This window comes from Pelodiscus sinensis, chromosome 12 (genome assembly GCF_052426305.1).
Source record: "Pelodiscus sinensis isolate ZL-2025 chromosome 12, ASM5242630v1, whole genome shotgun sequence".
Taxonomy (NCBI): Eukaryota; Metazoa; Chordata; order Testudines; family Trionychidae; genus Pelodiscus; species Pelodiscus sinensis.
In genome coordinates this window covers 16442135-16467258 of record NC_143063.1, presented here as the reverse complement: position 1 = coordinate 16467258, position 25124 = coordinate 16442135, and the positions used below count along the sequence as shown (strand labels likewise).

General features: G+C 45.3%; 1 protein-coding gene and 1 long non-coding RNA gene across 10 annotated transcripts in view; one reads left to right on the top strand and one right to left on the bottom strand.

Moving 5' to 3' along the window:
• Nucleotides 1–4559, bottom strand: part of LOC102443395 (uncharacterized) — a 55698-nt gene extending 51139 nt beyond the window's left edge. For 2 of the 7 annotated variants that reach the window (XR_012906744.2, XR_012906747.2), the window contains exons 1-2: nt 4381–4559; nt 3156–3219 (exon numbers count right to left, since the gene is read on the bottom strand). This is a non-coding gene — a long non-coding RNA (uncharacterized LOC102443395). The remainder of the gene's footprint in view (nt 1–3155; nt 3220–4380) is intronic. The other 5 variants (XR_001368119.4, XR_012906746.2, XR_012906748.2 and 2 more) reach the window with 5 other exon arrangements.
• Nucleotides 4560–6311: 1752 nt separating this feature from the next.
• IRX5 (iroquois homeobox 5) lies at nt 6312–14480 on the top strand. 3 transcript variants are annotated; one of them, XM_075940305.2, is made up of 4 exons: nt 6312–6658; nt 8321–8554; nt 9916–10321; nt 10684–14480. In XM_075940305.2, exons 3-4 carry the CDS (start codon nt 9943–9945, stop codon nt 11478–11480), a joined length of 1176 nt encoding a protein of 391 aa, XP_075796420.1. In that variant the 5' UTR covers nt 6312–6658; nt 8321–8554; nt 9916–9942; the 3' UTR covers nt 11481–14480. The 3 variants fall into 3 exon arrangements, with proteins under 3 accessions (XP_075796420.1, XP_075796421.1, XP_014428029.2); XM_075940306.2 differs by lacking the exon at nt 6312–6658 and adding an exon at nt 6784–6882; XM_014572543.3 differs by lacking the exon at nt 6312–6658 and having other exon boundaries at nt 7873–8554.
• Nucleotides 14481–25124: the final 10644 nt, after the last annotated feature.

The window sequence follows — 25124 nt, the reverse complement described above, 5'->3', positions numbered from 1 at the left end:
TTTAGGGGGAAGTTCTCTCTATATATGCACTGCACTCAAAAATTAAATGCACATATGGAAAGGAAACTCTCTCAAGACATATTAATGCTGCATATAGCAAGTAAAATTTTAAGCAGAAAGCACTATTTATGTTAATTATGTGTACATACAAGAAAACCAATAGTTTCAAGTTCACTCATGACATCAAGATATTTCTGGTTATATAAATACAATTTTAGCCCCCAAATAAAAAATAAGTTTGCGGCTTGTTTGCATCTGGGGGTACGTCTAGACTAAAGGCTTTTGTCAACAGAAGTTTTGTCGACAGTATCTGTCGACAAAGTTTCTGTCGATAAAGAGCGTCTAGACTACACCCAGTTCTGTCGACAAAGCAAGCCGCTTTGTCGACATGAGAGTGTAGATGCAAAGGACAGTATAAATGCAATAACGCCTTCTGTCGACAGAACTCTGTCGACAAAAGGTGTTATTCCTCATAGACGAGGTTTACTGCCGTCGACAAAACTGCTGAGTTCTGTTGACAGAACTCAGCGGCAGTGTAGTTTTGGTATAGTTTTGTTGACAAAAGTCCACTTTTGTCGACAAAACCCTGTAGTCTAGACACACCCTTATACACCGTAAAAAGAGAGCTTATGAGTTAATCACTATATAATATTTTGTATGAGACAAAAAAAGGTATGTTAAAGACTGCTGATGGGGAGAAAAAAGACATTGTGAACTACATACTACCTGAAGTTTAGGCATAAAGCAGCCAAAAACCCATAGGGCTTCCATCTGTGAGCCTATGAGTTTACTCTTACATTTCCATGATTATAAGCAACAACAGAGGGAGTTAAAAAGTGGATTTTCAGACCTAGTTATTTCAGGAAGAATAATATTGAAGGAGTTAAGGACGCATCCTATAGAACTCTTATGTATAAAACAACCATTAAACATGAATAGTTCCTGTCTTAAATACAAACGCTACAAGTCTTACTTATATAAGTTATCATTTGGAAGTCAATAGTTATCAAGAGCAAGTGCTGCAACTATCAATGTTTTGGGTGCATTATTTTGGTTATTGCTCAGCTAATAACATTGATTTAAAGTAGCAGAACATAATTTCCAATTTTTCTGCACTAATCAATTTAATTTCCATGGAATTTTGAAAGTGATAATGATAGGTTTTTCCTGTCTCTTCCTCTCCTCCCTTTATGTCTGTTTTTAAACAAACATTTTATAACCATAGCAATTCAACTTCTTTCCAAAAGGCAGGGGTAACCGCTGAAAGTCTCAATACATTATTGTAAACAAACATGCTAAGCGACTTTTTCCTCTCTTCTATCCTCTCTCACCCAGATAAATCAATTTTTAGTATATTCTTGCTTATTACATTTTGAAGTTTAGATTCTCTAAGCAAATATGCTTGTAAAAAACCTTCTCCCCCTTTGAGGTTCTATAGTTATATCCTCTAAATAACAATGTGCACATCAAGATTTTATTTTGTAGTCGGTTAGTAAACACCTAATGTCAAATCATCTGGCAGAAAAATATCAGAAAAGGTTTATAAACATTGGAATCTTCCTTTTCCTCTACTCCCACCAAAAAAATAAGAATTACACCTCCTTTCATAATTTATGCCAAAAGATGACATTTTCTCAGGAACTTAATTAAGATAATGATGAACACCTGTGTTGGCATTCTTTGGCAAGACAGCTTTATCAATCAATCTTTTAAGCACACTCAAAAAACAACAAAATCATGACAGAACCAATCTGTTGCCATTCCTCACACTAGTTTTAGATCTCTCTCTCTCTCTCTCACACACACACACACGAATGATTAAATCTTTAAAGATAGTAACAGAAATAAGAGTGCTGGACTTCGCACTGAAAACAACTATTAGTAACCATCCAAGATACCTGTTTTTACTGTCAGACGCTAAAAAAAATCAGAGTACAGCATATCTATTTATAACTATTAGTGCTATGGTTCTGAAGTATCTATTCAAAATATTTTCCCTGCTCTAGGAAAAGAACAGCTAGTTCCTGTTACACATTCCTAAACTTTGCTTTATTTACTGCCTTATAAAGTGCACCATATGTTTGCACATTTTAAATGAAGTTGGTCAAATGAAACCACACTATAGAAACATATGTAGATTCAACTGCTGCTACATTTGTGTTACAAAATTCTATGCAGTCATTTCAGGTCTGATCTTCCAAGTCCTCATGCATGCCATCAATCCCGTTGGAGTCAACGGGACCATGAAGGAAAGCAAGGATTGTTTATAAAGATTTGCAGCATCAGTTCTTCAGACCACATGACATACAAAAAGTGCAGATTCATTTTTCTCTGTAAAGGCAGTTTTAAATTCTTAATTTAAATAAAATGAAGATGCAGACTAAGCCTGTAAATCCTACCCATCAGTAACTAAGATTTAAATCATAATATAACAGAAGGATAGTTGACAGTGTGGTTTCAAGAAAGATACAAGATTTTAAAGAAGTAAAATTGCATTAAAACAGCTTTGCTGACATTTTTTTTAAAAAAGCAAACTCTTGATAATAAGAAATGTCCCATAAATCCAAAAGCTGTTAAAGAGGAAGCATATGCATCATCAAGGCTGTTAAGGGAAAGTTAATCCAATGTTTGTTAATATAACCATTAAAACAACAACAAAAAAGCCTTAGAATCAACTTCCTATTTCCCTGAATCAAAGAGCTGAACAGTCCTGTAAAGCAGATTAATCTTAGGCTTTCCCATTTGAATATACGTCTATCATAGAAAAGTGACTAGAAATCAGTAGAGCTATCAATGTGCAAATAAAGCAGAAAATAGAGACATCCTCAAGAAATGAGTCTCATATATGACATAAAGTGAAGGTGACAACCACAGCAATAGAACCATAAACTAAATGTTCCAATATCTTGAAGAATTATCTCCAGCTCCTTTAGAACTGCAAGGAATACAATAGTGGAATAATGTGGTAAGGATGTCTGTTTGATAGACACGTTCATGATGGCATAAGCCCTCTCTTGCTACATTTCATTAATCAAGCCTGGTAATATACTGCAGTACATGAAATTGTGCATAAACTCAGCACAATTCAGGAAAAAATGTTTCTTTAGCAGACCGTCAAAAATTAAGAGGATAATTTTACATGACATTAACCTTACCTCCTCCTCCTCCTCAAAAAGGCAGTTACACAGGAAAGAAGGCAGTTAAAACTTCTGCTTCGCTCTACAAATAAATTGGTAAGATAGAATGGGTTACTTATTCTACTCACATATAAACTGAATGTTAAACACATAAACTTTACCAGATGATATCTTACTCGTTGAACAAGAGGTATTGTCAGAGGATTATGATAGAAGCTCTTTCCAAAGGGGAGGAAAAACAGAGTACTTTAGAACGATAGCTAAAATTAACCCAGTGTGACAAATACCAGTGACTCTGCAGCTGAAAACTGATCAAAGTGCACACCTGTGTGGATTGAGTATGTAAGAATGTGTACGAACCTGGATTTAACAAACCTTTATGGTTACTACAGGCAAAACCCACATGATTTTTTAAAGGAAAACATGCATAGTTCAACTTCCTTAAAAAATAATAATGATCAAGAAACAAGACAAAAGGGGCTGGGAGAGCCAACCTAAAGCCTCATTATATACTTATCAGATAAGTGGAAGAGAAATACCAGTCTTTGCAGCTTTGATTCCAGAAGCATATCATCTCATCAAGATTTCAATGACATTTTTTTATAAATTCCATGAATTATTACAAAACATAATACAAATAACCTCTTTTATTTGCTCTTGCCAACTAGAAAATTGAGCACAAGCACAAAGACGGCAACAGATGTGACTTAAATCCTCCACGACAAAGATTGTCCGCACAGGAATTTGGAAGCTTTAACAGATGTAGGTTTAAGTTATTAGTTAATAAGGAGAGCCGCAAAGTGAGTAGCACCCCGGAGCTATGGTTAGCCCCAAACTGGCTGCTAATCCCAAGGGCTGATCTCTTCCCTGCCCCGATGCAATTAGAGGTGAAATTTGAAAAACCCACTACGTCCGTTTTGTACCTGGGTACGCACAGGACCGGGTCTAACAAAAGCCAGCGCGCCGGGGCGAGACACTGGGGGCTGCAAGGACAACTTAGGGGCAGGCTCGCGGGGAAATCCCAGGGGATCCGCGAGCAGCTCCCTCCATCCCCAGCAGGGGCAACGCGCACTCCCCTGTGGCGCTCCGGCACCAGGCAAGGGGTGACGGACCAGGGGCTGCCCTGGAGCCGGGTCACCTCCCGCCCCGCCCACGCCAGAGCCCGGGAGCCCCGAAAAATGAGCCTCGGCACCAAGAGGCGCCCGGCTCCAGGCCGCCCCGGCGGAGGAACCCGGCTCCTCACCTCTCGGCCAGGGCGGCGGGCGACGCCGACACCGCAGCCCCCCGCAGCGGAAGCAGGCAGCCGGGCAGGTCTCTATTGGCCCTTAGCGCCTTCATGCACCCTCCTGCCAGCGCCGCTTCCGGACTCCCCATCCAACACGCCGCGTTCCGCCTTCCACTGAGAGTGACAACCTGAGGAGCCAATGAGAGAATGACGGAAAAAGGAAACCGAAGGCAGTAACCAACCGGGAATCGAGGATGGGGAGGGGCAGGTTTTGTAGGAAGAGGGGCTCTTGGGAAATGTAGTTCTGTCTGTGGTCCAGGCGCAGGTACAGAGGGGACGACTGCACTCGCTGCTCTGTCCTCTCATTCCCCCTCCATCCCTTTCTACTTTTTCTCTGTTTGGGTTTTTCTCTCCTCCTTTTCCTGCTTTTGTGCCAATATATGTACTTTCTCCTATGCCGCCTTCTTATCCTCTTTCCTTTCTCTCCTTCCCCTTTCATTGTTGCATATCTCTTTCGCCTTTTCCTAATCATTATAAAGTGCCAGGCTCTCCCGTTGTAATATGCTTCAACTGTGTGCGAGCCCGCAGCAATAATTGCTTCCCCTCATCGTCCTTCCTGTAGCACTGAAGGGCGTAAAGAAGGTTCAGCGCTTCTGCAAATCACTTGAAACTTCTGTCCCGCAAGATCTTGGTTACAGCCTTTTTGACCCAGAGGTTTTCAAATGCACTTAAACAGAAACTATTGTTCTTTATAGACCGCTATTTAGTTATAGGAACGCAGAGAGAAAGGAGGGGAGATGAAGCGCAATCAGAGGGAAATTTCTGTTTCATGTGGCAATGGTGTCAGTTTCGGTATATGTGCCACTGTTGTGAGCACATGGACCCAAAAGTTAGTTGTCCGGTATTGTTGGAGTGAGACATGGCTGTAGGAAAGATGTTGGGGTGTCCACAGCTGCTTTGAAAATATAACGCAACCATCGCAAACACTGATTTTAGTCAGCCCTACAACGATCTATTCACTCGGATGTTGAATGTGCTCAAGGCAAGCCCCTACCCTAAAATGTTGCAGCCACATATGTTCATTTCATTGCTCCCTTCTCTGGGAAATACCCCTGGCTAATCACATTTTTATTTGTGCTGTTTTCTAAAGGCCCTTTCTCGGTGAAGAAAGCACCTCCTTATAACTAAGAGCATTAGCAGCAGCAGCGATCAGAGAAAGGAATCGATAAGAAAATCCCCAGGAGACCCGGCTGCTCTGAATCCTTTACCAGACTTGCTGGAAGAGACTGTCAGCTCCCCGCCTCGTTCCCTCTCGTCGACCGAAAGAGTAAATAGCCACAAGAAAACAAAGTAGGGGAAAGACATGTGCCTTTGGCGAGTTCAGCAGAATCTGCTGGGGCTTTCAACCTTTTGCTGCTTGGTGACACACATGGTGTCAATCCCCGTTAGCCTGAAATTAGAGGACCACTATGTCAGAACATGAAGCAATCTGACATCTCTGCTGTTGGAAGAACGGGGGTTTATTTTGGGAGCGCGCACTAGCACGTTTCTAAACGTGCACCGCATGGAAGCATACCTACAGTGTAAGCCATTGACAAGACGGGTCTCATATAGAGAGCGCTAGCTAACCTCAACATAGAGGTCGCTACCAGCGACCCCTATAACTCAAGTGGGTGCATAGCCTCATGCACTACTGTCCCACCCACCCTAAACAGATTGCCAAATAAATAAAGAGGAATCTTCGCTTTCTCTTCCCTAACACCTCTTTCTCCCCCCTCCCCCTTAAAAAGGGGGGGGGGAGAAAGAAAGGAAAAAGAAAAAGAAAGGGAAACACATTTGGTTGACATATGAATAAAACGAACACGCTCATCTTTGCTCTTTTTTCCAACGCTAAAGCAGCCATGATTTTCGAAGTAAAAATCTTGTAGCGTGTACCTCTACTTTTCGCATCTAGGACTTTTCTCTGGTCAGCACATGGCGTGAATTAAACTTCACCCGGCTGCTAAACTTCAGCATTTTTTCGAGCCGTTTGTTTACTGCGATCTGGCTATTGCTGGCCGCAACTTTTTTTAACGTGATTTCTGTTCATCTGCTCCATTGAGCAGCAGCTGAGATTTCTTACTCAAATCGACGCCGCGTTGGATTTTCCAAGAGCCGACTAGTTTTAAGTAAAAAAATTCTCCAGCCGACGCACTCGGAACAGGTACAAGGGTAATTAGGAGGAGAGGCTGCATCCGGGAATAATTAAAATGCAGCCTATTTTGGAAAGGCACCACGAGATCTGAAAGCGACCCAGGTAAGAGCTGCGCTGGACACCCGCCCCCGGCTTCCCCTCCCCCCGCGTGCGAGTATGTTTCGATGGAGTTGGTGGGAAGAAGGGGCGGAGGACAGAGCCCACAAATTGTAGGGAAAGCGCTTGCTTTGGAAGCGGGGAGGGGGGTAGAGGAGAGAATAAATCGGGATATGTTCCTGTTGGGAAATAGATCTGGTGGAATCAAAGGAGATTACATCCTCTGATCGGTAGGGATTTATCCCAGTTCATATGGTTTTAATCTGCTTTCGCGTCTACCCCTTTATGAGTTTCAGAGAGAGAGAGAAAAAATACCTGTTTTATTCTTCTAGATCCGCTGGTAAACCCTAATTTTGAAGGCTTTCTACTCACCCCTTTATCTTCCCCCACCCCTTTTGTCTTCCCTTTCCCTCTTCCCTTCTTCCCGGGACTGGGGCTGAGAAAAGAAATGCTCACACGTTCCTACAACGACAAGTCACAGCTTCATGAGTCGTCAAAAAAATCGTATTTGCAAATACCCCCCGGTTCGCTCTTATCTCTGGAAGGGAGGGAGGTGAGGGCAACATTTGGGGTTGCAAATCCGGACAGCATTTCACATTTCTCTTAAAATCGCAACAGGTACCTTGTCCGGGGCCAGTTCTCTGACAGCGGTGAAATAAGTAAATAGCCTCCTGGCCTGAACGCGTTTTTAAACTGTGGGGAAGACAAATATAAATCAGATTCTATTACATATTGTGTGTGTGTGTACGCACATACACACACACCAGCCGGGAGTGGGAGCCTCTATTCATAACGCGTTGCCATATTTTAAGTCTCCCCGTCCTAGCAGCTCACCATAATTTTCCCGTTGAAAATAGATTTTTTTCCTTTTTTTAAAATTGAAAGTCTATTTCACATCCCCACCTTCCCTCTCCCTTTTAAGGGATCGGATCAAATTATAGCGTGGTTGGGGGAGGGAGAGGAAAGGAGGAAGGGACTGGGGGCAGAGTGTAAGGGGGGGAAGAATGGAGAATAAATCTTATTAAATATATATTTTTTCATAAACTGATTGGCTTGCATTCCAGTGCAGCCCGGCCATAAATCAAGGGGAAAATGTGATGCCTCCAAGTCCACACAGTATTTAGCAAATGAAGAAAGTTGGAGCTGATCTTAAATGGCTTGGATTTGATTGCCATCCAGGGGCCGGCGCACTTGAGCCTAGGAGCTGGGGAGGAGGGGGGGGGGGGTGAGAGGCTGTCCTGCTGGTTGGGTTTGGTTGTGGCAAGCCCCGCAGGATCCTGCCATTTCTTCCACTGACAACACCCGGGGAAGGAGGAGCTTGCCCGCGCCGCGGAGAAGGCGTCAGAATCCTCAATTTCCAACTTAGCATCTTGGCAGGACCTTTCTCAGAGCCCGAAGCAGAGATATTGGGGGAAAAGCCCCTCCGTGCGCAGGGGGAGAGCCCAGGCAGCTAGCGAGCAGCAGGCGCCGCACAGGGGAGTTCCGCGGCGGCAGCAGAGAAGCAGAAGCAAGGTGCTGGGCTGCTGCTAAGCCGCCAGCCGCCCCACCTGGCCACAGGGCTGGAGGGGCTCTGGACAGAAGTAGCCTAGACAAATCCGAGCCAGCGGCAGCTCCCGGCTATTTCGCTGCCCGTGTATATGTATGTGCTTGGCCATGTCGTATCCTCAGGGTTACTTGTACCAGCCCTCCGCGTCCTTGGCTCTCTACTCGTGCCCGGCGTACAGCACCAGCGTCATTTCGGGCCCCAGGACCGATGAACTTGGGAGATCTTCCTCGGGCTCCGCTTTTTCGCCTTATGCCGGATCTACCGCCTTTACCGCCCCGTCGCCGGGTTACAACTCCCACCTCCAGTACGGCACGGACCCGGCGGCCGCCGCCGCCGCCGCCTTCTCTTCCTACGTGGTAAGAGCAACAATGATCCGCGGCCACCCGGGCCAGCCCGCCCGCCCGCGCTCCAGCGGGGATGTTTTGTGCTCGTCTGGGCAGCGCTGCGGAGCCAGGGGGACGGGAAGCAGGTTGCTAGCATCCCCCTCGCAACTTTGTTGGGGATTTGCACCCAGCGCGGTGAACCCTAAAGTGCCTCTGGGCAGGGTGGGCTGCGGGGCGATAGCAAAGAAGCAGGAGAGTGACAATTAATACAAATCCTGTGTTTCCAATTAAGGGCTTTGCCAGCGGAACCACGAACCAAGCAGCCAGGTCAAAGCCAATCTTTTAGTGCTGTGTTGGGAAAAAACATCGGTGTGACACCGCCCCTAAATATTTGTAATTGTAAAAAAATAAACTAAATCAACCAGTCTCGGAATCAGGCTGACAAGCATATGCAAGTGCCTTCTGCACGACTTTAATTAGGCTTCCCAAATACTGCAAAGCCGTAATCCCATCTCTGCAATCCGCTTTGGAAGCATTAATAACCAAAAATGACACGGCGTGGCCATTTGCTTTTTTTTCTGGTTTCAAACATTATTACCGCAGCAGAAAAGCAGTGTTTATTTGGGGGAAGGGAGAGCTGGTATTATTTTTGTAGTTGTTAGAAAAGCAAGTTAGTCTAGTTTGTTTTTCTTTCTCGCCAAATCCAAGTCTCTGACTGCAGCGAAAACCCCTGCAGCCCTTTCGAAAATTAACAGTGGCCCATCCTCACCCACCCAGCGTGGATTTCGGCAGAGTTTAGCGGAGTTTCCCCGCTTTCTCTTTTAAAGCCAGGGGCTCCATTGCAGAAGGGCATGTCCTGGTGCGGTGGTTGTGTGAGAGGTTATGTTCAATTAGACAGTGGGGAAAGCAATTTGTTGCTGCTTAGCACAATAATATGTCAGCGCAGAAATGGATTGTCAGGTTCGCGTTTCTTCACAAGTCACAAACGTAGTTATGGCTGGGGGAAGGGACTGAAGACCAGTCTCTGCCCCCTCGCAGTTCTGCCCTGTGGACGAGCGTGTGAAGATGGGACAGAACAGCTGGGTTCCGTCGCCTTTGTGTGTCTGTTACACGCACAGGCGCATGAACCCAAAAAAGTTCTAGGCCCTTTCCCCTTCTGCTTCATTCAGCCAGCGGGGCAACCCCGGCCTGAGTGCTCCCACACAGGCAAAGCCTCGGGGATGGCCCCATTTTCTAAACTTTGCTTCGGAGGGTGGGGGGAGCGTGGCTAACTGGCCGGGCTCTTTCCTCATTTTGTTGCTCTTGGGTCACGGTTGCTTGTGCTGGGACAGTTGCGCTGCTCCCTTACTGGCGATTTCACTGTTTGCTTTGTGTCCGCTTCCCCCCCTCTCCAGGGTTCACCCTACGACCACACACCAGGCATGGCCGGGTCTCTGGGGTACCATCCCTACGCCGCGCCCCTGGGCTCCTACCCCTATGGCGACCCCGCTTACCGAAAAAACGCCACCAGGGACGCCACCGCCACGCTGAAGGCCTGGCTGAACGAGCACCGCAAGAACCCCTACCCCACCAAGGGCGAGAAGATCATGCTGGCCATCATCACCAAAATGACCCTCACCCAGGTCTCCACCTGGTTCGCCAACGCCCGGCGGCGGCTCAAGAAGGAGAATAAAATGACCTGGACCCCTCGGAACCGGAGCGAGGACGAGGAAGAAGAGGAGAACATTGACCTGGAGAAAAACGACGAGGATGAGCCCCAGAAGCTGGAGGACAAGGGCGATCCCGAGGCTCCCGAGACAGGTAGGGCTCGGGCAGGGGAGAGCACACCCCGGGGTGGCGCACAGTCAGGGCTGGACAGCTGGCGCCTGGGGGAAAAGAGGTTATGTCATGGGGGAGAGGGGTCTCTGCAGGCAGCGGCCTGGCTCTAGGGCACCGGGTGTTTCTGCCGGGCACGGCCTTGTGGCCTCTTCCCGCTCTGCCAGGCCCGCGGCGCCAGGGCGGAACAGCACTTACCAGCTGCGCGCAGAGCTGGGAGAGCGGAGCTGAGCGCAGCGCCCGGGCAGCTCACGGGGAGCGGGGAGAAGGTGGAGGGGAGGACTCGGGTTCAGCTCCGGTGCCCTCGCAAACTTTCTGTCGCCCTCCTCTCCCCCCTTTGCGCACAGGAGGAGGAGGAGAGCAGAAGGCGGCCCCTGGCTGCGAGCGGCTACAGGATCCCCCCTCCCCGGCGGGCCAGGAGGCCGAGGGCGGCCTGAGTGACTCGGATTGTAAAGAACCCCCGGACGAGCGGCTGGAGGGGAGGCCGGGGCCCCCCAAAGCGGGCGGCCCGTCGGCCTTGGTGCAGTGCCCTGCCAGCCGTATCCTGCAGCAGGCGGCGGCCGGCGAGGAGATGCAGCACCAGCACCAGTACCGGCCCCCCTCGGCGGCGGCGGCAGCGGCTCCCCACCCGGGGGAGGTGCACCCCATCGGCCCTTCCAGCAACAGCACGTCGGTGATCCACTCGCCGCAGCAGGCTGCCCTCTCCAAACCCAAACTCTGGTCCCTGGCCGAGATCGCTACCTCCGCGGACAAATCGAAAGAGAGCAGCAGCGAGGTGTCTCCAGGCGCCGGGCAGACCGCGGGCCCTCCCTTGGCCGGGAGCAGCACCTCGCGCTCCCCGTCGCGGTCTCCCTCCTCGCAGTGCCCTTTCCCCAACAGCGCCGTCCTCTCCCGGCCCCTTTACTACGCCTCTCCCTTCTATCCGGGCTACACGAACTACAGCACTTTTGGGCACCTTCACAGCCACGCTGGCACCAACCCGGCAGCCGGAACCCCCAGCAGCCATTTCAATGGATTAAACCAGACTATTTTAAACAGAGCAGAAACCTTGGCTAAAGAAACTAAAATGATCAGAAGCCAATCCCAAGTAGATCTTTGCAAAGACTCACCTTACGAACTGAAGAAAGGTATGTCCAACATTTAATATTGGCTTCTTCTCCGATAACTCCCCCTGGGACTTTGGTTTTTTTAATTTATTTAATGCGGTGGCAGTTATTTTTCCAGTATCAAGAGAAAAACAAAACAAAACAAAATCAATGACACACTCCTAGTCAAAAGTTTATAGTTCATAGGAAATGGCTGAGCATAAAAGAACTCATAAATGTCTTAATCAACTGAGAAAAAAACAAATTACATACAAAAAAGGAGAAAAATTTGTATTAAATCTTATTCTGTATATTTAATGTAGCTTTTGTATTTAAATTGATAATACAATATCTTTGAAGTAACTTATGAAATCAAGACACCTGTACAGGCATTGTTGTTTTTCCGTAATATAAATATATACATTTGTGTCTTTTCCCGAATTGTTTCATAGTTTAAATATATATTATATATATACAAGTTTATTTGAACTTTTTTGACGCCTATTGGTTTTTCCTCCTTGGCTGTGAGCTAAAGTATAATAAATTAATAAACAAAGGAAATAGGTCAGACTTGTTAGATTAAAAAACCCTGCAGTCGCCATACATAAAATGCAAATATTTTAATAGAAGTTTTCGGCAGAATCAGAGCTACTTGGTTTTGTACCGAGAAAATATAGACAAATAACTGGTGACCAAAAACCTTGGAAAATGCTACTTTGTTTAAAAGTGGGGTTTGATTTAAAACATTAAATACTTGCAATTGATTTTCAAAGTGAAAGATGATTTCTAAATGCTGGGACCCTTTAACAAGAGCGCCTAATTGGTGTGGTAATTTAGGCTAATTTGAGGGAAAAAACTTAGTCAAAGAATGAAAACGTAGGATAAGAGATAAAATGAAGAGATGCATTTATGTGTAAGTGATTAAATAAGGAAATATATAAAAATACATCATAGAAACACCAAATCGAAGTACAGTACCATCTTTTAACCTAATTACTTCCAATCAGTGTCGTGTTTTATGCAAAATAATCAGCTGGTGAACTTTGCTAATGAGTTCGATTTTATGCCAGATTTAGCCCTTATTACTATTTCAAAGGTGCTGCAGAGTTATTAAGAAGAGAACCGGGGAATACACATTAAAATATACACTAGGGGAAAGATACTTCACCATCACCTCCCCACACCAGAATTTTGCATTGATATATTTGGTTAATTTGATTAACTTAGTGCTTCATTGCTGCTGCATATTACAAGCATTGATAGGATTTGTACATCTGTCTGTCCAGAGATTACCATAGATAAATGGAGGTTGAGGGTCGCATTGGAATGTTTCCCCACATTCACAGGTAGGTGTCACACTTGTCCTGAATTTCAAACCTACCCACTTTGAAACTGGTGTTAAGGAAAGACAGAGGGGAGAATCAAAACGTAATCAAGGAGTCTGCAAACATACAACTCTAATATACGACTCGAAAACAAAGGAAGACAGATTTCCGCATTACTAGATATAAATTGGGCTAGGAAGTTTAATGCTCTGTTACCAGTTCAGGAATTTTGTAAACTCTCTTGTAAATTTTCAAAAAGAAGCAATTATAACTATCAACAAATCCTTTCTTCTGTCATTTTAATAACCAAAGTATATAAAAAGAAAGGAAATCTATAGTCAATTTAGATATTCTACATTAATCGAAGCCTGCACATCAAACTACCTCCCTTGGGTATTTCAGGTTCTCAAATCCTGACTTTCTCTGTCTTTGCAATTAACTAAGTAGTGTGTTTCATTCCAGAGCAAATTTTCTAACGTTCACATACAGTTACATCCCAAAGCTATGGGATCAAATTTGCTCTATTCACATCGGATTTTGTGGGCGTCAGCTGTACATGAGCATACCAATGACATTAGTTCGATTGGGCTAGATCTGGTCCTTGTTAAACAGAACGGTCCTGAAAACACCCATTTTATTTTTTTAAATTATTTTGTTTTTTTTACAAGCCAGATAATTATTTTGTAATTGCTTCAAATTTGCCAGAGCTATTTATTAGCTGCAATAGGTTTATTCATGCATATTTACATTTTACTGAATATTAAATAGTAGTTTGTATATTATGTTTTAAAGATACAGTAAATGTTCACTTGCTATACCATCTTTGTAGATAATCTGGTTTAAAGTCAAATTTGTTTCAAACTGAAAGTGTAAATAATCAAATATTCATGGGGTAATAGTATGTTATTTTGTCACTTTATAAATTATAAATGGTTTTTTAAAAAAAATCGAATTCCACATTCAGATCATTTATTTACACGTGGGAAAGATCTACTGAACTGCTTTTTTTTGGAGGGTGGAGAAGGGATTGAGAATAAATAAGATTTATTTAATTTACCTGCTTTGTTTAAATTGAGAGAAAGTTTGGCTAGTTCTGGTAGATGAATTACAAAACAGTGACATCAGTGCGGGATGAAAAAAACCCCCAGTATTATAAAACCTATCTTTCCAGGCACTTTTTATTAAATATGGACATAATATGTACCCTATATTAAAAGTTATAAAGTTCTCATTGGAATAGCAGAGTTGATAAGGCCACACAACCGTGCTTTGGAGACAACAGGTTATTCAGTTAAGCAAGCATTCTTAAAATTAATCTTTTCTACTTAGTTATTTAGCGATGGGTATTTAAGTGTTAAGATATACCTTTTCCCTGAACGATCTTTCTATTTCTGAAAAACTACCGTGGGAATACATTTAGGGATCTCGTTTGTTAAAAAAGCAAGTTTCTTAAAACAAGGAGTATTTTGAATAGGTCTACTAGCAATCTCAATAGGGTTTTCGTTTGATGTTTAAATTCCTAAGGGAGCTAATCCAATTCCTCTAGGTTGCAGCTATTCAGCTTGTCGCCTATTTTTACCTAGTTACGTTTTAACTACGATTGAAGATGTCAATTTAACAAAACAATTATGAGCTTCCCTCTTACTCCTCTCCAATATGAAATCTCGACGGTAATTGCTCTGGTCTTAAAACTGACGCATAATGTTGCTTTTTTCCTAATTAAAGAGTAGTAAAGGAGCATTCTTTCTTTTTTTTCAAAAAGGAAAGCAGCTATCGTGTATTTTGACAAGTTGAGATGACTTCCCAATTTTGCAACTAGGAGGTTACTTTTCAGAGATCTCTCTAAATTGAAATATCTTATTTAGGGTCAACTTGTTTCAGACTGCTGAGGCAGTGTTCGATGGTTAATATAGAAAAACATTCACGAATAATTCTGGAATATTTATAAATATCATCGTTACATCGTAAGTATTTACATGAGGCTGCTCTATACAGCCGCATACAAGTATGTGTATACGTACTATATGCACATGAGTTTGACTATTTTTGTTATGATAAATTCTTACATTAGTTTTAACTTTAAATCGATGAATTTAAATCGATGGTTTAAGCGCAGACTAGATAAGAAATGACAACCAGGATTCTCTCGAGTGGTTTCAGAGCGATTTTTAAAGATACATATTTAAATACAGTCAATATAAGACCCTGTGCTCAATATTTTGGGGGGAGGCTCCCTGGCAGATTTTTCAAACTGGATGTTTTGATAGAAAAACTTGGCCTTTTCTCCAGCCTACAGCTCTCTGATTTTACTCTGAAATGACAGTGTTTCATTGTGCAATAGGGGCGCAACAATGTAAGGCTTAGGCCGCCCCTGAGAAGTGTGGGGACTAGCCTAATGCAATGGGGATACCATGGCACAAAGATGTTTGGTGGACACTGGTATTATTCAAGCAGCAGTTGGCAGATGGCATTTCCCTCAAAGCTAAATCACAGCACGGGGTTGGATCGCTGTGATAGCTAATGGGGCTCTTTTTAGAAGTTCAGGTGCGTCTTGCTACTTGCAGCTAGGTCGATCCAAATCCTTAAAAGCCTTCAAAACCTCCGTGGCAACAGGAATAGAAACACATTCGAAACAGGAATGGGTTTTAAAGTCATCATCATAAAGCCTAATACCGGTCTCTCGACTCTTGGTTTTTAATTCGAGGCCAGGCCAGGCATTGTCAGTGGTTGGCACAGTCAGAGCCTGGCGCTGGACTGGTGCAGAGAAAAGCAGCTCACCAATCTAGCCCAAATACGAGTGCTCAGAAACGGGGCCAGAAACATTCGGACCCTCCGCCAGTTGCGGAGTGAGCGTTGCACACTTTGCAGGGCGACCTTTGGCGGACCTGGAGTAGGGCTGACGTAAGGGGTCTCTGTGAACGAGCTGCTGTTGTGAGGAAGTCCAGTGGGTTAACCCGTCCCCCCGTCTGCAGAAGCAGGGATGCTGGCAAGCTGTGTCGCCTGCCTGCGGGCTTGCGCGTTTCCCTGCGCTCGCTCACACCCGGGTGCGGGAAAAGCCGCTCGGCTGGGTGAAGAGAGGCGTTCTCTGCAGTAGGAACCAGGCTGAGCGTGCGACGGGATGGTGTGTTTTATTCACTATTCCATAGGAAACAAGCCTGTTCGCTCGTCAGTTACAGGCTGCCAGCGAGGTAAAACATTCAGATTCCTTCCCACTGAAACCAGATCCCCCCTCCCGCTGTCAGTGGCGTCGGTTCCTTCCGCTGCAGCGCAGTTTCACCTTAAAGACGAGGGCAAGAAAGTGACGCTAGGGAAAGCCTCCAGCGGCAGCGACCCAACTTTGCCGGAAGCCCCGTTGTCCTGGCCCGAAGGAGCGCCCCGGGGGTCCTGCGGCGGCGATTCAGAACCACGCGGGAGCCGAAAGTCGCTGCGGGGTCGGCACCGCGAAGCCCGTGGCTGCACTGGCGGTTCATACGGACTCGCCTCGCGGAAGGACTTTGCTATAGAGCTGCTTAGAGCCCGCTCCTGCTCTCATTGTAGCCAGTGGGAACGTTCCCGTGAGCCCCGACGGGAGCAAGATCCGGTCCACTGGCTCCTGCTCCCACCCCCCTGTAGCCAGGTGGGAATTTTTGGAAGGGGCCCCGCTGTCCCGGGAAGGCCCGCAGGCAGCTTGTAAGGCCCGCAGGGCGTGGGCGGGAAGCCAATCCCCAAGCCTGGGATACTTGGGGCTGCCTACGGGTGTACTGACTTCTGCCGTCCTCAGCGGCAGGACTAGTGAAGGCCTTGAACAGGATCAAAATGAAGGCCCACATGGGCCCCCCTTCCTCCTTTGGAGGTGAGAGGTGTTAAAAGCGGTTGGTAAAGCAGTGTCATTGCGGCTCATCCCTAGCAAGGGGACAGGCCTCCTTGCAATGCTGTAATTGGGGGCGGGGGAGAAGCTCCCTTAGGATGCAGCCCGGACCCTAGAACCGCGCTAGACGCCGAGGCTGCCTTGTTGCAGGTCGGCTCAGGGAGGAACAGAAAGTTCGCTTCGGGTTTTAAACTCTTCTAACCGGTTCCCTCAGGGCTGGAGCCAGACAGCGCTAGCAGCAGGAGAGGGGATTCTCTACCTGGCACACGATGGGGGCGGGCGAGGGTTAAGTTTGGGGGGTGAGGGGGAGAGGTGTCTGCCCCTCACAACCCTGAAGCGTGTTTACTGCAAGTGAAAACAGCGTCCAAGCAGGGGGGCTATTCACCTGTTCGGGCGGAGAGACCCTCCACCCACCTGTCAAGCGATGTCACTTTTCCTTTGACTGCAACTGCCCTCGTGGCGTGGGATCCCGCAGCCAACACCCTCGAGTTCGCTTTCATTGAACACAGGATCTGAAACACAATCAGGCTGGGGTGGCTGTGGCACGGAGATGTGCTTTTGATGAAAGGACTGGCAAATAAGGGTAAGGGAACACTAGGCACTAATGGGTCCCTAGCCGCCATATTTTCTCACAGCAAATTAAGGCTCACTTTTTAAGTCCATTAGGAAAATTAACAATTAACAAAACCCGGGCCTGGATGGTTCATGTCTTTGCTGAGAGGACCTGGATGGAATAATTCCAAGGCTACCTCATCGGCGAGTCATCTGGGATTAAAATTTTCTTTTTCCCCCTCACCAAAGTTCAGTTTTTCTGCGAGAGCCAATGAATCGCATTAGCCTGCAGTTTGCTGGTTCCCTCGTACGTTCGAAATCTAAAACGAACCGTAATTCTGATCCGCATTATACTGTACAGCGTTTACATGCGGCCGTCCGCCTTCCCTGCAATTATTGCTTTTTTGAATTGTCTCTATTAACCATATAGCACGTCCCTGCCAGTTAGGCTACCTACTAGTATACTAATCGCTCTCATGGTAATAGAATATAGGTCTTCCATAGAAAGCTATTTTGATATAATTGGTTATAGGATTGTTCCCCCCTCCCTTCCTCTCGTAAGATGATCTAAACAGAATGTTTTCTAGACGTGCCTAAGAATGATTTACAAGCTCTTCTAGGACAAGGAAATTCATTTGGTCAGCAGGTTTAAAAGGCGATTGAGAATAAATTTAGCCTTCATTACGGAAGCAAAGGAACCATTGTTTAAAACTGATTCCTCGCTTCTTCCAAAATCTGGCCAGTATGAATGTTAACTCCCTCCCCAACAAACCCCATAAGAATAGGCTTGATAGAAGATAGACTGCAGAAAGGGAGTTTACATAGGTCAAAAAGGTAGAGTAGCTCAAACGAGACGCTGTAAATGGCAGCCAGACATCCGATACCACAACTCAATCAGCTGATTGCGGACAGCTTGGCTGTTTAATCATACAGCTCAGTTCTGTTGACAAACAGAGCGCTGTGCTGTTAATTATTGTTATTACGCAGATGTAGAAGTCAGTTTTCTTACGTCCGGCTTTGCATTAACAAACCACTAGAGAAACGTACTCGAGTCAGCTTGGTCTCTTAGCGCAGAATCGAATTCAGCACAGAAAGTGTAAAGAGATCTCTCCCCCTCCCTCCCTTCCCCCCTTTTATATGACTTGCTTAGATTATTAGTAAGGACATCTGTGGCTGGCAGTGGAACAAGTGTTACCAAAAACAGAACCGGCTGTTTTTCCAAATGAGCAATATGTTAATTCTTCATCCCCCCCTCTGGTTTCTTTAAAACCTGGCACAAATACATCAATAACGGAGAATAAGGACTCTTTGCAGAGAACAAGTGGCAGTTTTGAATTTACCTTTTGTGTGTGCCTCAGATGCAATCTTGAGGCATTTTTCGCCCTCTCTCCCACAGAAAGGGAGCGTTAATCTGCCCTATCTTGGGACCCAAAAGAATTGGAGTGGAGTAGATATTCACTGAAATCACATAGGGGAATAAGGGTCTTGCTTTATTGAATCATCAAATCCCAGGAATGAAGCTCTTAATTAATTATGGGTGCTAAAAATTCAGGCCAGCTGTTTCTTTTTACTTGGCTCCAACAAAGACAAGTCTACGCTGAGATCTTCTAAATCACATTCACTATAAATCATTCCCCCTCAATGATACTTCTAGCCACGAAATGAACCTGTAACTGACAGATGGTTTATTGTCCCCCAGCATTCCTTTACCCTGTACCTAGGCAGGATTTTTCTTTTAAATAATTTGTCCCAGCAAGTTCTTTACTATTAATGATCCGGCTCTTAAAATGCCCTCTCTCCCCTGTTTTTTTTAAAGCTGTTTTGCCAGTATTTATGAATAAATCCTTGTCTGAGTCAAGAGAGAGAGGGCAATAGTCTGATCAGCCCTGCCTGCTCCTTTAAATAGGTTCTGAGAGTAGCGTAGCCGTAAAAACAAACAAAAGTAACACAACTAAATAACCCATCCCCAGGCTTCCCTAAATCTCAGTCCTACTCTGCGAAAAGGCTGCACATGCTTCTCGCAGTTGTTTGGCGGCTCATAGCAAAGCTCCTCCACAGGAACAAAATCCATGCGTTGCACCAGACAGCGCCTATTAATAAGCCCTGCACTTTCCTGCCTGCGCGATGTCTCCTTCCCCTGCCAACTCCTCTGATGTTTGAGCGCGCCAACTTCCAGCGACCCTCTGGTGTAAAGGGAGCCGTTCGGCAGGCAGGCGGGGCCCGATCCTGCAGGGCGGGCTGCCGCAGCCTGGGCCTCGCAGAGGAGACGGCAGCGCGAAGCGGGGTGAGCACTGCAAAGGTGCAGTTCAGTGTAGAAGAACTGGACGCATCCCGTGCCTCGACGTGCGCTGTCAACTCACCGCCAGCCATTTACCCCTGCCACTGTCACACAGCAGCATGGCTTCCACAAGCGCAGCGGCCAACGACAGCCGCATCCCCAGTGTCGGAGAGAGAGAGAAAATTAATTCGATTTCAGCTTTAAAGAAGGAATTTCTTTCCCTCCTCAAGTCAGTACCGAACCACCAGTGAGGGGTTCCCCTTCACTCGAAATGTATTTGGGTGCAATAGTCTGATCACATTAGTCACCCGTTTTACCGTAGGTAAGTGACATTCGTCAGTAGGCACGTTGTTTCATGGGACTCCGCTCAGTTGCTAGCAAAACAAGTCCAACGTTTCGGTCAAACCTGCAGTTGCTCCTCCCTGGGTTTGTATAGGGGGCCAGGACTCCTTCCGGACCCAGCATGCTCGCAAGGGATGCTAAACAACCACGGGGTCGGGCCCATCACACCCAAACCTGCAGTCGTGGAAATCAGCGCCAAGGCTGTCTTGGATTTCCCCGGGGCCAGGATCGGGACCGTGGTTTCTAAACCAGCGCTCGGTTCGAGCCGCAGAGTTTGCGCTGGTGGCTTCGCAAGATTCTCGACACCGAAAAAATCACTAACCGACCTTTTGCTTGTTCGTTTTGAAGAGGGAACTAGAATTGAGGATTTGGAAAAGAGTTTTCAACCGTGATTAGCAGCAGCCAGCAATTAGAACGAATTCTTTAGCTACCCAACCCATCAGATTGTTGATCTCAGTCTGATTTTATATACAGTACATGCTTGAAATCAAATCGGTATAAAAGTAGCTGATTTTTTTTTAAACGGGTGTGTATGAATACGCCGGTATGTGGCCTAGAGTTATTGCCATTCCCAGAAAATACTTCAGGAAACAATCACTTTGCTGTAGATAGTTTCGAGGGTGGTGGATTTATTTAATAGTCCTAATTACTTCAGATGAAAGCAATCTGTGTTATTTGTACTGTTAATTTACAGAAACACTAAGGGCAGTAAGAGAGGCAGCCAAGTAGTTATTTATCTGAGTTTTCATTGTTTCCATTAAGCAGACAACATTTCTGCAAACAGGCTAAGAAACGAAGGGACAAATTCTGCGCTTTTTTGTGGCACTAATTTAACCAAGCCTTTCCTTCCTTTGTTTTCTATTGGCTAACTTTTCTTCGCCACTTCTCCTCCCCCCTCTTTTCAAGAGAGCAGGTTTGCTGTGTTTCCAGTGGCAAAACCATGTGTAAGTGAGCAAGACAAGAAAAGACTTAATGTTCTGTACGTTGAGTCCATTGATTTAAAATAAATGTCTTATGTTTGGAAAGTCTTTTTTGAGTGACAGTAAACCTCATGCCCAGAGAACTCCAGTGGTTTGATAGACTACTTGTAAAAGCTTCAGAAATCACTTCGCCCCCAAATACCAGAACGTAGATGTCCTCACCACGTCGTTACTCATCTGTTATAATTAGAGCATGCTGGAACTAGTATAGAGTTCTGAGAACAGGTCTGCGTGGTTGATGCAGACTGTTGTGGAATCACCATCCATATCTTTTTCTTTCTTTGTGGTGTTTTAGGTAGACTTATGAAAAAAGTGTTTTGGTTAATGAGAATCTTGGCAGACACCTTCTGCTGACTTTCACCTGTTGCAGGGTATTGTTTTCAAATCTCCTTTGCCTCCTACCTTCACTTCAGGGACTGCTAAAATCACCATTATTCAGACTCATCTGGTATATTTTGTCCCAACACCTCTTGCTTAATGAAGTTGACTTATTTACTTAAAGCAAACCACAGAACTCCCCCTACTCATGCCTGGTGATGGATATAACTTTAAATGTGCACTTATTTAATTGGATCAGGTCCCAAGATAAGAGATAAAGGGACTCCTAGTTTGCCAAGTTATTTTCAGAGGCATGCAGTGATGTGTGGAAGGAAAGTTAATGAAGAGAAGAGACACACTGTACTTAAAATACCTTGGGTCTAGACTAGTTTGAGAGGACGCCTACCCGTTACCACATTTGAGCAGAGTAATTATTTGCTGCTTATTAGGACAAGTGGTGTTTGGAGAAGCTGAATCAGTAACACTCTGTTAAACTACTGGAACCTAGCACCTTGCACGTGTTAACTCACTTCCCTTTCAGTTGTAGCTGAGCATTCTATTGATATTGAATCACTAAACCCTGCGGTTTTTCTAATGGAGTAATTGCTCAAGGCAATTAGTTTACCTTAGGCTACCTGAGGGGAAGGGATTTGCTTCAACAGGCAATTAATACCTCTTCCAAAATTGTCCCCCTTTAATTCTGTCTTTCCTTGTTCTTTCTGGTGTTCTACATCCCTATGCATGAGACATTAACAGACGGTTATTGATACAAACATACTTTTGGTTGCTAAAGGCCTTCCAAAACAAATTCTCCGGCTGAATGCCAATGTATGCATGTTGGCTGGTGACAGCTGATTAGTGAAATGATTTACGGCCAAGTTAAAAAAAAAAAAGATGATACCGTCAAAGGCAGCAATTTGGAAAAAAAAATGATAAGACTGCACACCCTCAAGGCTTTCTACTGGAAAGCCACCCAGCAAATCTAAACCTACATTACAAATACCTGAAACACTCAAGGAATCAATTGGTCGCAGATTAAATACAGTCTCTATTATGACTTCCCCTGGTAATCTGTTACTCCTGACAACAGCAGCCTCTAGATTTATGCAGCCACCCCTCACCTGTCCACCCGGCTTGCACGGAATATATTTCACCAAGCTCCAGCAGGGCTACATTTGTAACATTGCTACCACTTCCCCAGGACAACAGGATGAGCTGGAAGCCTGGCCCGGCTACACACAAGGTCACCTGACGACGTCACTGCAGTGGGAGACTGGCCTTAGCCCTCCTTTTTGTTTCAAGACCTTTTTAATGCTCATTAATTGATTAAAAAAAGTGCCCCTCCCACCGTTAGCTCTTCTTCATAAAGAAAGCTTTTGCTCTGCAATAAAGTAAGAGACTTTGATCCCAGATCATCCTCTTAGGCCTTTCCAGCTGAAATCAGGGGAGAAACTATGTGGAGTTATTGTTCGCACTTGCTGCACTTCTGATTCAGAAAGGGCTGATTTATTAGCTTGTCAAGGGAAGCATTGTTCAGGAAGGCAATCAAAAAGCACTTACCTAGCTAAACTAAAATTACTGCCTTTTCAGTGGCTAATTTGTATAACTCCCATGGAGGAACTTGGGAAGTGTTTGATGAGGCATAAAATGATGATTAATGAATTTATTGGCCTGCTGCTCATCAAATAGGAGTAGTATATCTTTCCTCTATTGGATGGTGGGGCTAATGCTACATGTCTGTGTAAAGCAAGTCCAATATGATCTCCTTTTTAGCCCCCTTTTAACCCACATGACCTGAAGAATATCTCCATGTAACAGAGGCAACATCAGGGGACCGTGGAGACAAAGGGCCCGTTTGATAAAATGGTAAATGAGAAATGTGAGGAAAGTTGCTGCAGGGATGGATCTGCTCAGTTTTCGGCTTTTCAATCACTTTGACTACTGAAGTGGGAAGAATGTAGAAACTAGATAAGGTGCGAGAAGCGAAGCGGGGGGGGGGAGGGAGGCAAAGCAATTTTAACTTTCATAAAGGATCGAGCCAAGCAACTTTATTGCTGCTTGAATGAAAGAGCGAAAGGAACCACACAGAATGCCTAGTGCACATACCGCACTGGACTACGTTGTCTGATAAGGCCTTCGCAGCACAGCACAACCTACCCCATTTTCACAATATTTGCTGGTAACACAGCACTCTGCTGGGACTCATCACAAGCGGTTGGATTCCCAGTGACTACAGGTTTTTTTTCTTAGACTGAAATGTCTGTCCCTGAATGGGGTGCCTGGATGATCGTTCTGGAGCACGTGATCATGTTCTCCTTAAGAGTTCAGATGAGAGACATTAAGTCAAGGGTGGGGAATCTGTTTTTGGGTCAGGGGCTGCTGACCCACAGACAAATCAGTTATGGGGTTGGAGGCCTCACACAGGAAGAAGCAAAAAAACCAACCAACCAACCAACCAACCAACAAAACAACCCTCACTGACCTGGCCCCTGACTGAGGAGAAAGACACTTCCCACATTCCCCTTGAACACCACAGCTTAGGGGGACCCAGGCTAGTAGATTCTGTGCACTCCTGCCCTCCCAGGAGTCATGGGAGGCTGGAGCACCAACGTAGGGTCCCCAGTGCTGGGAGGAGCCCCGTGTCTCAGGAGATAGATTCAAGCAAGCCGGGAGACACGCTCCATGATTTTACTAGTGTGGGGCATTTGAGCATCTGGTGAAGTTCAGAGAAGTAGGCAACTGGAGTACAAAAGGGCCTGGAGATCACAGCAGCATTTTGGGGAGAGGAGAGTGGTGGGCTTTTTTTAGCCTTTCCTATGACTCCGGCCACATTCCGGTCAGAGAACATGGCTTGTGCTGTGATCCTTAGAAGGCACTGGGAAAGTGAAAGGCCCGTGCCAGATGAAGCAACAGGGGCGGTCAATGCACTCACCTAGCCAGCCTGTATAACTGCTTCTCCTAGGCCATGAGCATTACTGCCTTGGCCTAGGTATCAGAGGCCCACCTGGTCCAAGGGTCTCCCAGCTTCTTGGTGAATCCACTGGGAGGGAGCGTGGGGTTAGCTTCCCTCTCATGTCATGACAGTGTGCTCTTTCCTAAAGCCCTGGTACCAAATATGTTACTTGAACTAGCACCACTAAAGTCAGCAGGATAAAATCTCTCATGAATCTGCTTTGGAATCAGACCCGTCTCCTCCAAATAGTAAAGAGGAGGCACATTTGGGGTAGACGTTGTTTGCACTCTAACAGAGCTTTACATTCAACAGCAAAGATTTACAACACTTTTTGGGTTCAATATTTCAAAAATGTTTGTATGTTTCTACAGCCCTGTTCTGAAATGATTTCTGTAAAAGCACCGCAAGAAATTCCTGATAACTCTTTTCAGGGCAGTGTCCACGGAAACAGAACAAAAAGTTCTTGAGCCTGACTGTACCTCAGCTCCCATGACATAAGGAAGGAGGCATCCACCTGATGTTTAAATAAGCAGAAAAAACATTTATTTTAACACTGGCAAATTGGTGCTTGTCTAGTTGTTTGAGACATTTTTAGGTAAAATTATCCCTCAGGAAATAAATGTTTAGAAGCACATTCAAATAACACCTCTCGCACAAACCTACCATCAACATACAGCTCAACAAATTTTATCTTCAAGTCCTTGACCTGTGACTGCTTTTACAAATGCTCTCTGTTCATTAGCAATTTCAGGTCACGTTTGGTACCTGTGTCACTAGCACATAGTGCAGCTGTAAAAAATATATACTGAATACCAGCAGCAATACTATCTTATTCCCCATCCCAGCCCCAACCAGCAACACACTCTGATGAGAAAAAAAAAAGACATAGAATAATTACAGAAATATTGTAGATCTTTAGAGCAACAAACCTAAAAGGCTGACTTATGATTAAATATGTATTGCTAAAAGTTACCAAGCTGCATAGTGTGCATAGCATTAGACAATGACAGTTTTGGGGCGTAATTGCTTTAATGTGGGCAATTAAGACTAAGTGCATGTGATTTTAGTGTCTGCCCTACATTCCTCTGAATGATTACAATGATCAATA